Source organism: Gymnoscopelus microlampas (genome assembly GCF_963454915.1).
Source record: "Gymnoscopelus microlampas genome assembly, chromosome: 24".
Taxonomy (NCBI): domain Eukaryota; kingdom Metazoa; phylum Chordata; class Actinopteri; order Myctophiformes; family Myctophidae; genus Gymnoscopelus; species Gymnoscopelus microlampas.
Genome location: NC_139961.1, coordinates 34,032,318 through 34,047,262, shown reverse-complemented (window position 1 = coordinate 34,047,262; position 14,945 = coordinate 34,032,318). Strand labels below are relative to the sequence as shown.

The 14,945-nt window shown below is 43.5% G+C and overlaps 2 protein-coding genes across 4 annotated transcripts; both read left to right on the top strand.

The window, feature by feature from the left end:
* Positions 1-1,276: 1,276 nt before the first annotated feature.
* On the top strand, positions 1,277-7,407 carry LOC311040749 (carboxypeptidase O-like). Of its 3 annotated transcripts, none has more exons than XM_084051101.1 (9): positions 1,277-1,378; positions 2,023-2,062; positions 2,315-2,416; positions 2,575-2,688; positions 2,783-2,902; positions 4,099-4,195; positions 5,246-5,448; positions 5,904-5,973; positions 6,323-7,407. In XM_084051101.1, the coding sequence occupies exons 1-9, from the start codon at positions 1,311-1,313 to the stop codon at positions 6,643-6,645; spliced, it is 1,137 nt and encodes a 378-aa protein (XP_083907227.1). In that variant the 5' UTR covers positions 1,277-1,310; the 3' UTR covers positions 6,646-7,407. The 3 variants fall into 3 exon arrangements, with proteins under 3 accessions (XP_083907227.1, XP_083907229.1, XP_083907228.1); XM_084051103.1 differs by lacking the exon at positions 6,323-7,407 and adding an exon at positions 6,218-6,269; XM_084051102.1 differs by having other exon boundaries at positions 1,316-1,407.
* Positions 7,408-10,327: 2,920 nt separating this feature from the next.
* On the top strand, positions 10,328-11,869 carry LOC311040661 (GTP-binding protein 2-like; the record flags this gene model as incomplete). Its single annotated transcript, XM_084050990.1, has 1 exon — positions 10,328-11,869. One exon carries the CDS (start codon positions 10,328-10,330, stop codon positions 11,867-11,869), a length of 1,542 nt encoding a protein of 513 aa, XP_083907116.1.
* Between the last annotated feature and the right edge of the window lie 3,076 nt (positions 11,870-14,945).

Below are 14,945 nucleotides of genomic sequence, written 5' to 3'. Positions count from 1 at the left end.
AAAAAAAAAATAGTTTGGTATGGGGTGTCATGTGTCCAATTGTGATTTTCAAAATGTTATCACATTCAACTAACAAACAAAACTACCACTACAACAGTACATATCTGCATAGGAAAATTCAACATGCAAGCATCTATGACAAACTTCAAGGACCACTTCACACATTTTCAACCTATCTTCATAATTGGTCCTCACTAATGTGGCGTACCATTTATTTGGGCGTGGAGTTTTCCACTGGCGAATGAATGCCTTGATAACAGTCTGTGTCTGATAACGTCTCTGGTACAGCTCCTGACTGGTAAACAATACTGTGGCATAAAAGTTCATTGTCCGTCGATGTCATAGTGCACGGCAAACGGCAAATATAACACACAGTAATAAATAAAACAGCATGCATAATCAAAATCACAGCATGCTATAAACTCACAATATAAAGTAAACCATCAATTTACAATAAGTAAACCAAGAATCTAACTAGAAAAAGTGCTCCTCGGAGCACAGGTCTGCGCCAGGTCAGGTAGGTTATTGGGGCCTTCTAGTGGCGCTATAATAGGCCAATGTAAAAAGGGTGGCATTTCTTCCTCGGCCTAGTGGGAAAAAATTAAGTCATGCTGCTTAAACAATGGCCTTTGTGCATTATCTGTGACACTCTGTTAAACCCAAATGGCATTATTCACTCTATGACAGATATATGGATAGGTTTGCACTCCTGGATGACGTATTTCCGCTTTTTCTTCGCTTCAGCGTTTTTCGAGCCAAAGACCCCTTAGCTGAAAGAGAGATGAAGCAGGGACCCCATACTGTACATTGAAATTAATAGCCAGCTATGTGCAGTTTTGGAGAAGTAAAAACTCCTGACTAGAATAGAAACCCAAAGTAAGAGTGCTCCTCGTTTAACTATTAAGATGACTCATCCTGCCTTCTTATTTTTGGTTTCTGTATTGGTTTTCCTAAATCCAGCATACAAATGAGCCTCTGGCTGAAGGTGCTCCCCTTCTGTTAAAGTAGGCAGACGGGGAGCATGAGGCTAGGGAGGGATTCAAGCCCCTGTTGGGCCACATTTCCTGCAAGAATGGACAAGAGAGATCATGATATCAGTGAAATGATTCACCGGGGAGTGTTTTGAAATATAAATATAAAAAAAAGTACTGAAATGTACTTGTATGATTTAATTGGTGGAACCAGATTATGATGTATTGCAATAGTAATTCCATTGGTCAAATCTACACTGCTTGGGAGGAGAGGTGGGCTTAGAGACAGTACAAAGATATCTGAAAATTGAGAAGTCAGGGATTTCTCAACTGGATGCCATGGTGCCATACGTGGGATTTGCTTTTCTGATGCTGCTATGTCGGATTGGTGCGACGACAGAGGACCGGTGAGTCTGGAGTGGAGATGCCAAGGAGGGTAACAATTTAGAATAATTACGATTCATTCATTTTTAATAGCTCATGAACAACTATTAGTAAACTACTTATTAGTGATTTGTTAATAACTTTCAGTACAAGTAAACCCCTTCTGCTGCCAACTCCTACTAATCTAAAATCAGTACTAGAAAAGGCTACATCAGAGCCTTCTTCTTTAGTCTGCCAGGCACCTACTACACCCACCAGTACCCTCCCTGCACCTAAAGCTGGCCTCAGCTGGCCTTCCATAAAGGGACCTATCTAAACACAAAATAATACATGTTTAAGAAGGGAGTAACACATTATTATTTAAAGGTTAATAAATGTATTTGTTGAGAGACCATGTCAAAAGTTTATAGAGGTTATTGGGACTCTATTCTAAAGTTTCTAATAAGTATTCCTCATTTACTAATGAACAAACATACTTTTTGTTCGTTCAGAAGCAAATGTAGCAATAATATATAAGAAAATGTACATCTGAGCCAACTGTGTTTTTTTTTTATTATTTTGAGCACTGCTATTTACCTCAGCATTGTTTTATAGGTAGAAAATCCTGTAAAACCTTGTGTCTGTACATACTGTGTTTATTTGGTCTGTGTGTATGTGTGTCTAACAGAGTGGAACATGACTACTACAAATACCATCCAATGATAGAGGTAAGTGAATACACACTCACTGTATATCTGAAGGCACCATGTAAGCTAGTGTTTTGGCAAGCACTCACACAGGGATGCACACAAACACACCACCTTTTCCAATCCTTAATACTGTAGCACTATAAAACCTAGCTATTTCAAGACTGTGATGAGTTTGGCCTTTTTAAAGCAGGTGCTTGTTTGAACCTGCAACATCGCAGTCATATAACAAGCTTTTACCATACAGTATTGCTACACTGATCTTCTCCACAGATCACCTCTTGGATGGAGCAGATTGTCAGGGAATACCCTTCACTTGTGTCCATAGTGGCTTACGGCAAGACTTATGAAAACAGAACAATTAGCCTTCTCAAGGTAATTAACCTTCCACACAATGTATTCAGTAATTATTACACACAACAACATGAAGTAATAAAGAACAGAATCAGTTCCCATTTTGCATTTGAAGGTATTGATTCTGTGTGCGTGCGTGTACCATAGCAATGAGTCTATTCCCCAAATCTGTTCTTTAGATTGGCAAGAGCACTGGAGAGACAAGAGAAAGAAAGAAAGCTATCTGGATGGACTGTGGAATCCACGCTAGAGAATGGATCGCCCCAGCGTTCTGTCAGTACTTTGTCAGAGAGGTGCGTGTGTGTGTGTGTGTAAATAAACTATGAATGCAGAATGTGTTCCTCTAATTTGTGTTCAAGAGTGCATATTCAACTCGCCCACCATCAGATCCTCCAGGCATACAACAAAACCGACACAAAGATGAGTGAGATGATGAAGAACGTGGACTTCTATGTGACCCCTGTGCTGAATGTGGATGGATACATCTACTCATGGAAGGATAACACAGTGAGTACTAATGTCTGATGTTTAATTACAGGAGGTGCAGTAATGGAAACCCTAGTCTTGATGGCCAGAATGAATAATTCAGTCATTATGTGTGCCCTTGGTGAATCTTTTAGACATACTCTAAAATGTAGATGGTTTAGACTTAGATGATGAAAGTAAGTGTCAGCATGACTCCAAAAAGACTGCTTTAGTTGAAATGTACTTTATACCATTATGAATTCCATCAATGTTTTCTTTGTTTTGGCAGTTATCTCTGGCTTATGTTCAACTTTCAGCAGCCTGGAAAAGATAAGAAAAAGTGCACCGTATTAAATTCAGTTGATTAATTACTTGGATATGTGAAGCTCAATGGCATTGTGCGGACAGAGTACAGCAACTTGCTATGGGCCTGGTCTTCAAGATATATCACAACATTGGGATCCCCCTGTATTTGTCAAAATACTTCCAAAATGTTAACGATGTCCATGATCACAATACCAGAGGCAGCTCCACAAACCTTGTCCAACCCTTTTTTGGCTCAACAAAGGGAAGTAACTCGTTCTCATGCTATTCATCAAAAATGTGGAACGCCCTACCAAAAGGAGTAAAGGAGTGTAAAACCCTACTCTCTTTCAAAACAGCCCTAAAGATACACCTTCAGGAGGCTGCAATTGGAAAATGGCCCCTGTCTAAGTCCTAACCTAACCTACCCCCCTACCCCCCCCCCCCCCTCTCTCCTTCTCCTTTTGTACATATTTCTCACTCTTCATACCAGTAACCTGTAAACTGATTGTATGACATTCTATAGTAGTTGTGTATATCTGTCTGTCTCTTATATGTCATCATGATTTGTGTGCATGGGGAACTCATTTGAAACAAGCTCAGTGCTTTTATGAGTCTTCCAGTTTAGTAGACCTTGTATTGTGAATTTGTACTTCCATGTACTGTTGTTCTCATGTCTTACTAAATAAAGTACATCAATCAATCAATCAAAGCAGGTGCCAAACTGCCCACTAGAGGGGCCAGCAGTGGAATGTGTCATTCATTCATTATGATTCCAGGGAATATTTGAAAACTTAAAATAAGCCTACAGTATAAACAACTTATGAGTAGGACAACCATATTTGTACAGAAATATGAAATGCGATTTAATTAATAAATTGATTGACTGATAGAATGCCAGGAACAAATTCATTAAACCATTTTGACTTCTGCAGACTCGTCTGTGGAGGAAGTCCAGATCAACGGGACCTGAGGACTGTGTCTGTTTCGGTGGCACTGATCTCAACCGCAACTTCGATGCCTTCTGGGGAAGTGAGTATTGTTCTATAAATCTATGGGATGTAGCGGTGGGTCTGACAAAATATGTAGAGGTCCAAATTCCAAAATTCAATATGTGTTCAGTTCAATTCTCTCACACACACACACACACACACACACACACACACACACACACACACACACACACACACACACACACACACACACACACACACACACACACACACACACACACACACACACACACACACACACACGCTTAATACCATTATGTTGTACATTAAATTAAGGTAGGGTAAGTGATGTTTTTTGGTAAAAATAAAAAAGCCTTCTAAAACAGTAGTCCTCACACTTTCAAGATTTTTTCAAAAATGTAAAAAAATAGCAGATGTACAAGCTCGTAGCGCGGCACAAAGTGATGCGCTGTGAGCTTGTATATCTGCTATTTTTCAATAGTCAAAGCAAAAATCTAGAATGACACAGAGGCTTTCCCGATTTTAAAGAGTTAATGTATGCAATATGTTCAAAACACACTTAATTACATTACGCATTCAATATTATACTTATGCTGCTGTTAACATGAATAATAAAACTGTCCCAGAGAGAGCAGACACACTTTGGACTGCCTATTCAGACAGCTAACACTAGCCATGGTTAGCTCTAGCTAATTAGATGGCATATAGTTTTTCAAGAATCAAGTCTGGAAATAAAGAAGAAAGTACTCAGCTCTGCAAAAAGGTTTGTTAGAGAACCAACAACATCAAACAAGAGCCCCATTCAGTCCCCACTCTGACCAGCTAAAGACCCAAATCCATCGTAAATGCGTGCTCTCATGGCAACACGTGACATGGCTAGCAAATGGATTTGATTGAATAAACATACTTAGCAGTAAAGCATTTTTTATCTTAATGATTCAACTGAGTTCAAAAGGTGATACTTGGTAGCCTGGCATTGGCCAGACTGATAACGTGGATTCACTCTCACGTTCCATACTGGGAAGGAACGTGAGAGTGAGTCTGGCCAATGCCAGGCTAAATACTTGGTACAGTACATTCAGTCAATTTCTCTGGTCTGTCTCCACAGCCGTCGGAGCGTCACATAACTGCTGTACAGAGGTTTACTGCGGCACCAAGGCCTTGTCTGAGCCTGAGACTCAGGCCGTCACCAACTTCATAGGGAGAATGAAGGATGACGTCCTGTGTTTCCTGACCATCCGCTCCTTTGGCCAGTGGATTACCATCCCCTACGGGCATCCCAATGTCACTGTCCCCAACCAACAAGAGCTGGTATGAAAGTCTACATAGAGGATAGGATAACCATTCCGTTCATGAATAGAAACAAAGTAAATCAGAGCTTATACTGATACTAAAAAACAGCACATCCATTTTAAACATTGTCTGTATTTGGGTCAGCAGCAGCTCAGGTGGTAGAGCTGGGAGCCGGAAGGTTCTGTGTTCGACCCCTGGCTTCACCTGTTGACATTGAACCGCAAATTGCTTCTGATGAGCAGGCTGGTCCCTTGCATGGTTGCTTTCGTTATCGGTGTGTGAATGCGAAACTCCATAAATGCATAACGTGTAATGGTGTTCCGCTGTTGCAGTTTGTGTGAATGGGTGATGTGAAGTACATTGTAAAATGCATTTGAGTGGTCGGAAACACTAGAAAAAGCTCCATATAAATGCAGACAATTTATTTACCATGTACATGACCTTCAACATTATGCTATTTTTTGGTTTCTCAGATGGAGGTGGGTCTAGCGGCAGCAGATGCCATACGGAATGTTCATGGGATGAGCTACACTGTGGGAAGATGTAAGTAGTGGTAGAACACTGGGGGCAGCAGAACTACACGAAAACCACCACAGCAATGTTCTAAATCACTAGTGGCTTTCAATGTCCTAATCAACCAGTTTCCTAAATGAGGTGCTCCTGAGGTATGCAGAATTCAAAATGAAGTTGCACATTGGATGACATTATTCATCATTTAAATTGAGTGAACCTCATCAGGACTGCAACACCACTCCATTTTCTAGACTTAATTTCCTTCTGTCCCCAGTACTGACTGGCTCTATATGATTGTACATGCTCTGTGATGCCCATCGGAAGCCTATAAATGCAAATGTAAAGAACAGTGCATGATGAGTTTTTCATCTTATTGCAGATGATCAGAATTCTGGCTCTTCAAGAGACTGGGCTCGCCAAGTGGGGATCCCCTACTCCTTCAGCTTTAGGCTCCGGGACCAGAAGGGCCAGCACGGCTTCAAGCTACCGGACGAGCAGATCCAGCCCGCATGTCAGGAGGCGTACGCCGGAGTCATGCACATCATCCACCACGCGCACGGCAAGACGACCTTCAACGTGCGCAGAAATATCTTGAACACACGCATGACCTTAAACAGTGCCGCCCTCCCTGCCACCACCACGCTGTGGATGACACTGCTGGCGGTATTAGCCATCTCTAATCTTACAGCCACGGTGCTGTAAGGTTTTTCTTTGATTGCTTCCACTGTGCTCACACAACCCCTTCTGTCCGCTCATAATTGTTTGTCTAGGCCTGGATAGACTAAATGTGTCAGAAACTGGGAAATTACCCCTGCTCTAACCCCTAACCCTAACCCTTGCTCATTTTGCTAGGGTCGGATGGCTCAGGGTTGAGGACAGAGTACGGCAACTTGCAATGGGCCTGGTCTACAAGATACACCACAGCATTGGGATACCCATGTACCTGTCAAAATACTTCAAAAACCTAAATGAAGTCCACAATCACACCACCAGAGGCAGCTCCACTGATCATGTCCAACCCAGATTTGGCACAAACAAGGGAATGAACCCGTTCTCATGCTATGCAACACAAATGTGGAATGCCCTACCAAAAGGAGTAAAGGAGTGTAAAACCCTACTCACTTTCAAAACCGCCCTAAAAAAATACCTTCAGGAGGCTGCAATTCCAAACTGTCCCCTGTCAAAGTTTTATCCTAACCCGCCCCCCCACCCTCCTTGAACTGTTTATTGTACATATTTCTTGTTTTTCATACCAGTAACCTGTAAGCTGATTGTATGATGTTCTGCATAGTAGTGTATATCTGCCTTCTTAAATGTCATCATGATTTGAGTGCGTGGGGATCTCATTTGAAATAAGCCTTTGTGCTTTTATGGGCGATCCAGTTTAGAGGACCTTGTATTGTAAACTGTACTTCCATGTACCTTTTCCATGTCTTTCTAAATAAAGTACTTCAATCGATCAAAGATCTGAATCGTATGATTGAGAACATTTCAAGGGGCCTGGGGAAATGTGTACAAACATGTCAAATAATATGTAATATTTGAATCCCAAAAATGTTTGTTTTGTTTTTGGGGTGTAGCTATCGTTTGTTTTATGAAGAGAAAAAAATAAGTTATTGGTATTTTCACATTTTGATTACATTGTATTGTTTAGTATTTGTTTATTCACAAGTTCAAACCATTTTCTTTCTATTTGAAATGCGGCTGCAGCATAGTGATTAGAGAGGCCGCCTGGTAAGCAGAAGGTCACTAGTTTGTGTCCCTGAGCAAGACACTCAACCCCCACCCTGGGCAAGACCTGGGATGTTGGTTGTCTAGGAAGTTGACAACCGGAAATGGTTGAATTTGGCGGAAGTACCGCCCAAGGAAATGACGTTGATGCTTTACAAATCTGTTAACATTTTCCGTGAATGAAACGAGTGTTGTGATTGGTCAAAAAATATTGTTTCCGGGAAACGGAAATCCTGTCCACTCAGGACTTCCTAGACACTCGCTGCTTTAGGTCGTGACCAGGCTCTTCTTTTCGCAGATGAGTGAGGCTGGGACCGAGGTTACTCAACCCCTAACTGACACATTTAACCAATGCGTAGCAACTGCGTTAAGACAGCTAACTGACTGATGAAAAAATATGGGCTCTTTAAATTCTATTGTCTATCTACGATTAAAAAAGGGGAAAGAAAGAGGGTAGAAATAGTAATTTTCCCCCTACTGCACACTGTGGGAGGGGGATTCGGAACAGCTCCCAGGTGTGTCGCTATCCTACCCGAGCGTAGTAACTTGGCAACGCCCCCTTCAGTGACGCACGGCCAGGGAACTGTTTCGCCTCTAGTCACTGCATATTCCAAGAGGATAGCACTGGCTGGCTTTCCTCCGTGGTGGAAAATAGTGCTCGGCGCTGGCACTGCATGGGGAGAGGGGGTAATTTACGATTCTGTGCCAATCGGTACATAACTCGAACAGCGCTGAGTCGGCTATAGTGGACTTCGGCACGGCACGGCGACTGCGTCTCGCTCGACGGTGCCTCTCGTTGCTCAAGTCCACAAGAGAGGGCTCGCCTGTAACTACTTCTTATTAGGGGCTGTAGTGTAGTCTGTTCTCACCAAGTGGGTCGAGCGTTCTGCTTCGCTGGGGCGACAGAAACTATGCCTGAACCTAACAATAATCCTAATAAAATAATTTGCGACACTTTTTAGATTAGATAAATAAACAATGGCGGGGGAGGTAATTGATCCCTGGGCGCTGGGATTGGAAGTCCTATGCTTAAGGTTGCATGCCATGGAACCATGTGGTAATGCAGGGGTTTGGGAGTTATTTAACGTGGTCTGCTCATGTGAGAGGCAGTTTCGCGTGCGTCACATATAATTAATAAATCTTTTGTTGTGCAATTATAAATTCTGAAACAAATTCTCATTGCAGCATTCAGCAGTAAATCTCATTGAAAATAAATAACACAAAACGTTGAAAAATGTAATACTACAATTATTCACTGCAAAACAATTTAACCAACTATATTTAGGGCTAAACCAAAAGCTGAATAGCTCAACAGTCCGACAACGGCACTAACGGGAGCAGCAGTGAACACATACCAACCAGTTGACAGTTCCAGTGACAAGAATGAACATCTCAGATTTAACGTACCGAGTGTAGATAAAATAATTAGTTTGAGAATGCCATTCAGTTCTGAGAGCAGCAGCAGCAGCAGCACAGCACAGCACACCAAACGTGAGGGGTGGAGAAGAGGAAGTGACCTCATTTAACCAAGCTCCCTGAACCGGGGGCAATAAATGAAGGGGCTAACCCCTGGTTTCCGACTCTGGTACTGACAGCTGGAGCCCACTACATAAAACGAGCGAAAAGGGTTTTGACCAATGGGCTCGACTCACAGGCTTTTTGTGACGTAGACACATAAACGACACTACTGCGCATGCGAAGAGGCCCCATGAACACAACTGCGCATGCAAAAGGGCCCCACAACATCACAAACCAACACGGGAAGAAGCAGGAAAAAGGGAATATATGGGGATTTACAGTATCCACTCTAGGTTTTATAAAAACTCTATGCATTTAACCCGGACATTTATACAGTTCTGGACTGATTGTTACCTTTGTTACCTACTTACTGTAAGTTACAAATGGCTGTTAAAAGGCTTTTCACTTTCACTTTCTGAGTGAGTTCAGGTTGTTATGGTTACCACTGAAAACCAGAACACTAAAGCTAAGTGTGACATCATGGACTCCGTTTTTGGGCATGATGTTTGTCATCATGATGATGTCATGATGACAAGAGTAAACACTGCCAGACGGTATAAAAGCAGTCTGAAAGTCGGTACTTAGACATTCAGAACAATCTACACAATACATATTTTGCCATGCCTTGATGATCTTTGCAAACTATGCTCTGACTTTAATGAATGACGTTACTAAGACAGGAGTCTTATCACTTTGATGTAACGGTTTAGACAGATTGTGCATGTCTTGGGTGACGTATGCGGAAGCACGTCAGATGTTATGTTGATACCGGTGTCGGAGGGAATAGAAAATAAATACTACTGTATAATAACTACAAAAAAAAACAACACGACTCACAGAGTCAAGAATGGATCTGCACTTGCAGTTATCAGAGCTTTTTGGTAACATTACATTATCTGATGAACAGAACTCCGGCTCTCAAGGAGTTGGGACTAACCCGGGTAATGGCTATGGAATGGTGCAAAATAAATCTTGTGCAAAGAATGAGGAATCAAAATGTCAATCATCACCTAGAAAGTTCAAACCTGGCAATAACCCCCCAAATCTACCTCCAGAGGTTGAAGAGGGAAATATTGAGTACAAGCGGAAGCTGGTGAATCCCACGCAATATCGCTTTGAGCAGCTGGCCACGCAAATGAAATGGCGTCTACAGGAGGGGAGGGGTGAAGCTGTGTATCAAATTGGTGTCGAGGACAACGGCATGTTTGTGGGCCTATCGGAGGAAGACATGAAATTGTCACTAAAGACCCTCCAGAGGATGGCAGAGAAAGTGGGAGCAGATATTGCTATCCTCAGGGAGCACGAGTTGGACTACGATTCTGACACTCCTCGTAAGACTGCTGAGGTGCTCATTCGCATGGTGCCAGATGACCAGCAGTTCCTGGACCTGCGAGTTGCTGTTCTAGGCAATGTGGACTCCGGAAAATCCACACTACTCGGTGTTTTGACACAAGGTGAGCTGGACAATGGACGGGGACGCGCACGGCTCAACCTCTTCAGACATCTCCATGAGATCCAGACTGGACACACCTCCAGCATAAGCATTGAAATCCTTGGCTTCAACAGCAAAGGAGAGGTTGTAAATTACAGTGACTCTCGGACAGCAGAGGAGATCTGTGAGAGTGCCTCGAAAGTTATCACATTCATTGATTTGGCGGGCCACCACAAGTACCTGAACACTACTATCTTTGGCCTTACTAGCTTATGCCCAGACTTTGTGATGCTGGTCATCAGCGCAAATACTGGCATTGCCGGAACAACACGGGAGCACCTGGGGCTGGCCATGGCCCTGAAGGTGCCCATCTTCATAGTGGTCACTAAGGTGGACGTATGCACACAGGTCCGCACGGAGCGCACGGTGCAGCAGCTGGAGCGCTTGCTGAAGCAGCCAGGATGCAACAAGGCACCGCTGGTTGTTAGCAACACCGACGACGCCATCACAGCAGCACAGCAGTTTGCCCAGTCTCCCAACATCACACCTATCTTCATCTTGTCAAGTGTGTCGGGGGAGAGCCTGGATCTGCTCAAAGTCTTCCTCAACATCCTCCCTCCCCTCAGCAACACCAAGGAGCAGGAGGAACTCACCCAGCAGCTCACAGAGTTTCAGGTGGATGAGATCTTCTCGGTGCCTGAGGTTGGGACCGTGGTGGGAGGTATTCTGTTCAGCGGTGTCTGCCGTGAGGGAGAGCAGCTAGTGGTAGGGCCCACACACCTGGGCGAGTTCCACAAGGTGACAGTCGGTAGCATCCAGAGAAACCGCTTGGCTTGCAGGGTACTCAGGGCCAGCCAGGTTGCCACTCTATCACTGGGTGACTTTGACCGGTCGCTGCTACGCAAGGGCATGGTCATGGTGAGCCCAGAGATGGACCCTACCATTTGTTGGCTGTTTGAGGCTGATATTGTGCTGCTGTTCCATGCGAAGACATTTCACAAGGGGTTTCAGGTTACCGTTCTCGTTGGTAATGTGAAACAGACAGCTACAGTGGTGGCAGTGCATGGTACGGACGAGTTGAGGACAGGAGAGAAGGCGGTGGTGCAGTTCAAGTTCATAAAGCAGCCAGAGTACCTGAAGGTGGGGGCCAAGCTGCTGTTCAGAGGGGGTGTGACCAAGGGCGTTGGTCACGTCACAAAACTACACCCTGTCTTGCGGTGCCAACCCAGCCGCGAGGAGGTGTAAAGCCTTAAAAAGGTATCGCCCAGAGGAATGAGAGAACCACACCCTTCCTCCTGACACAGAGTTAATGGTCATGTTTGTTTTCTTAACAAAATAATAATAATAATAATAATAATAATAATAATATTATTAATAATAATTTGTGAATCATGTGTTTCACACTTAAATCTTGCTTTTCTTGATCATAAATTATGGTTGTTTGATAACAGGCCTTGTTTGGAAAGCAATCTGAGGCAACAAATTTGTTGTTTTTAGATAACTTAACTTTTCTTTTTTTTTCGAGGTGAGCCGACTACGGACGTCACCATGACTCAGCTATATAAGGAGTTCCCAATGTAGCTACACCCAAATATGGTGTGAGTGTGTTGTCTAACCTCAATGTGTCATTAAAGGGACACGGACTGACAGATAAAGAGATCTCCATATATGGGCATAAAAGGGACAAGGATTGATAAATACAGAGATCTCCATATATGGGCATATCAGCAGGCCCATATATGGGCATATACTGTTGACATCAGGGATTTCCATATATAGGCATAAAAGGGACGACGACTGACAGACACAGAGATCTCCATATATGGGTATAAAAGGGACGACGACAGATACTGAGATTTCCATAATTGGGCATGAAGGGGACAATGACTGACAGATGCAGAGATCTCCCTATATGGGCATGAAGGGGACAAGGACTGACAGATGCAGAGATCTCCATACAGTATATGGTAATATAAGCCAGATTGGCAGTGTGACGTAGGTGTGAAGGCCGCGTAGCGGCCTGAACCTAATGGGACTTCATTCTCCATTTGATAATGGATGTTTATAGAATGTCATCAGTGCAGCACATTACGTGAATGTACAAGCTTGATTGTCTTATTACCAGACGAGAAGTCGCTTTACTGGAGGAGTCTGGTCTTAGGGGACATGTCTGTCTAGGAGAGCTGGCACTTTCACAGAACGGAACCGAATTCAGGGACAGTCCTAACTGGAGAAAATGCTTAGTGTTATGCTCATATCAGTACTGTACTTAAAGGACGACTTCACCGCTTTTCAACCTATCTTCATATAATTGGTCCTCACTAATACTCATGATAAAATGGTACAATTTTTTTCTACTTGGTCTGTGTCTCATAGGAGGGCTGTGGACAGTCCAGAAACCCGTCTACCAGTGACATCATCGTTAGGCATGATTTTTTTTCCCAACAAGATTTCACATTTTTTATTTCGATTTTTATTAACACGAGAACAATGGCTTCTTTTATTGCATTGCAACTTTCCAGGAATAGAAAGCCTGCAGTTTCTATTAGCTTGGATTCCCCATTGATGATGTCACTGGTAGACGGGACTCTGAACTGTCCACAGCCCTCCTCTGAGACACAGACCAAGTAGAAAAAAGCACACCCTGTGTGAAGGAAGCGGTGCCTTTGGGGCGGGCCTTCACTCATTTCAGTTCGTCCCTATTGGTGGTCTGAGTCCACTTACCAAATTTGTACTTGGTAGCATGCTGCAAACTGGAATGATGGCTGTTTAGAGCCCAGCCAATGGGCAGACAGAGGGGGCGGGGCTTAAGTAATGACAGTTAGTCCCTATTGCTGGCTTTAGTCCATGTACAAAATTTGTACTCCGTTGCATGCTGAGAACTTGAGTTATGGCTGTTTGAAGGCCAGCCAATGGGAAGACAGAGGGGGCGGGGCTTCAGCAATTCATGCTGGTCCCTATTGGTGGTCTAAGGCCACATACCAAATGTGGACTTGGTGGCATGCTGCAAACTGGAGTTATAGCTGTTTAAAATCCCGTGCTCATCCCGTGCTCATACGGGCGCTGGGGGTCCCTGGACCCCTCTTTGATAACTTCATCAATTCATGCTCGTGCCGATTGGTGGTCTAAGTCCACATACCAAATGTGGACTTGGTGGCATGCTGCAAACTGGAGTTATAGCTGTTTAAAATCCCGTGCTCATCCCGTGCTCATACGTGCGCTGGGGGTCCCTGGACCCCTCTTTGATAACGTCATCAATTCATGCTCGTCCCTATTGGTGGTCTAAGTCCACATACCAAATTTGGACTTGGTGCCATGCTGCAAACTGAAGTTATAGCTGTTTGCTTCTTTGCCGTGCTCATCCCGCGCTCATACGGACGGACGGACGGACGGAGTGGCACGTGTGGCCAATGAGAGGAGAGATGGCATAGGCAATCTCCAAGTCCGTGTGTGTGTGTGTGTGTGTGTGCGTGTGTTTGTATGCGTTTCCTCTTTGCCGTGCTCATCCCGTGCTCATACGGACGGACGGACGGACGGACACGGAGACAAATGTCAAATGTAGAGCGGTTGGCACCGCTAAAAATGGTATCATTTTATCATGAGTATTAGTGAGGACCTATTATATGAAGATAGGTTGAAAAGCGGTGAAGTCGTCCTTTAATGTCGGACACCTGCAACTGTGGAAGTAGTTTTGTTGCTTAGAAAGACACAGAGCCTTGGTTTGAGATGGAACAAACATTTATTGTTGTTGAAGAAATTACAGTAAACATACCCAATGAGAGTGGATGAAAGATTCTTTTTTTCTTAGTTTTTTGTTAGATTAGCCTATAATTATCACAAAGTTATTCATTAGTTTGCCATGGAGGTCAGGGTGTATTCACGTTTTTATTCCAACCCAACACAACATCAGGTGATTAAGCTAATTATTTGTGCATCCTGGTTGATGGCAGCCTAGCAACTTGAAGTGCTCCGAGTCTGACCAAACTTTGTCTGACGTATCCCACCTGGGCCCCAATTTCAACATTAGGGTTTGGTGCCATCCCATTTTTTAAACCGTAAAGTCCCCAAACCTTTTAACGCACAGGCTGTTGCACATAAATGTATTCAGAGGCAGCTATACAGTCTGCCATCAGAATGTGGCTGTATTCTTCAGTGAGAATAATGGCATTCATAATATCTATTCTATCATATAATAATCAATATTGAACAAGAGAATGTTTACAACGTCACTTGTTTCTCTCTTTACAGGCTAGATAATGGCTTCTAACAAACCCTACTCCAGCACTAAATCTATGTACTAGTATGGAGTAGCAATCTTGGC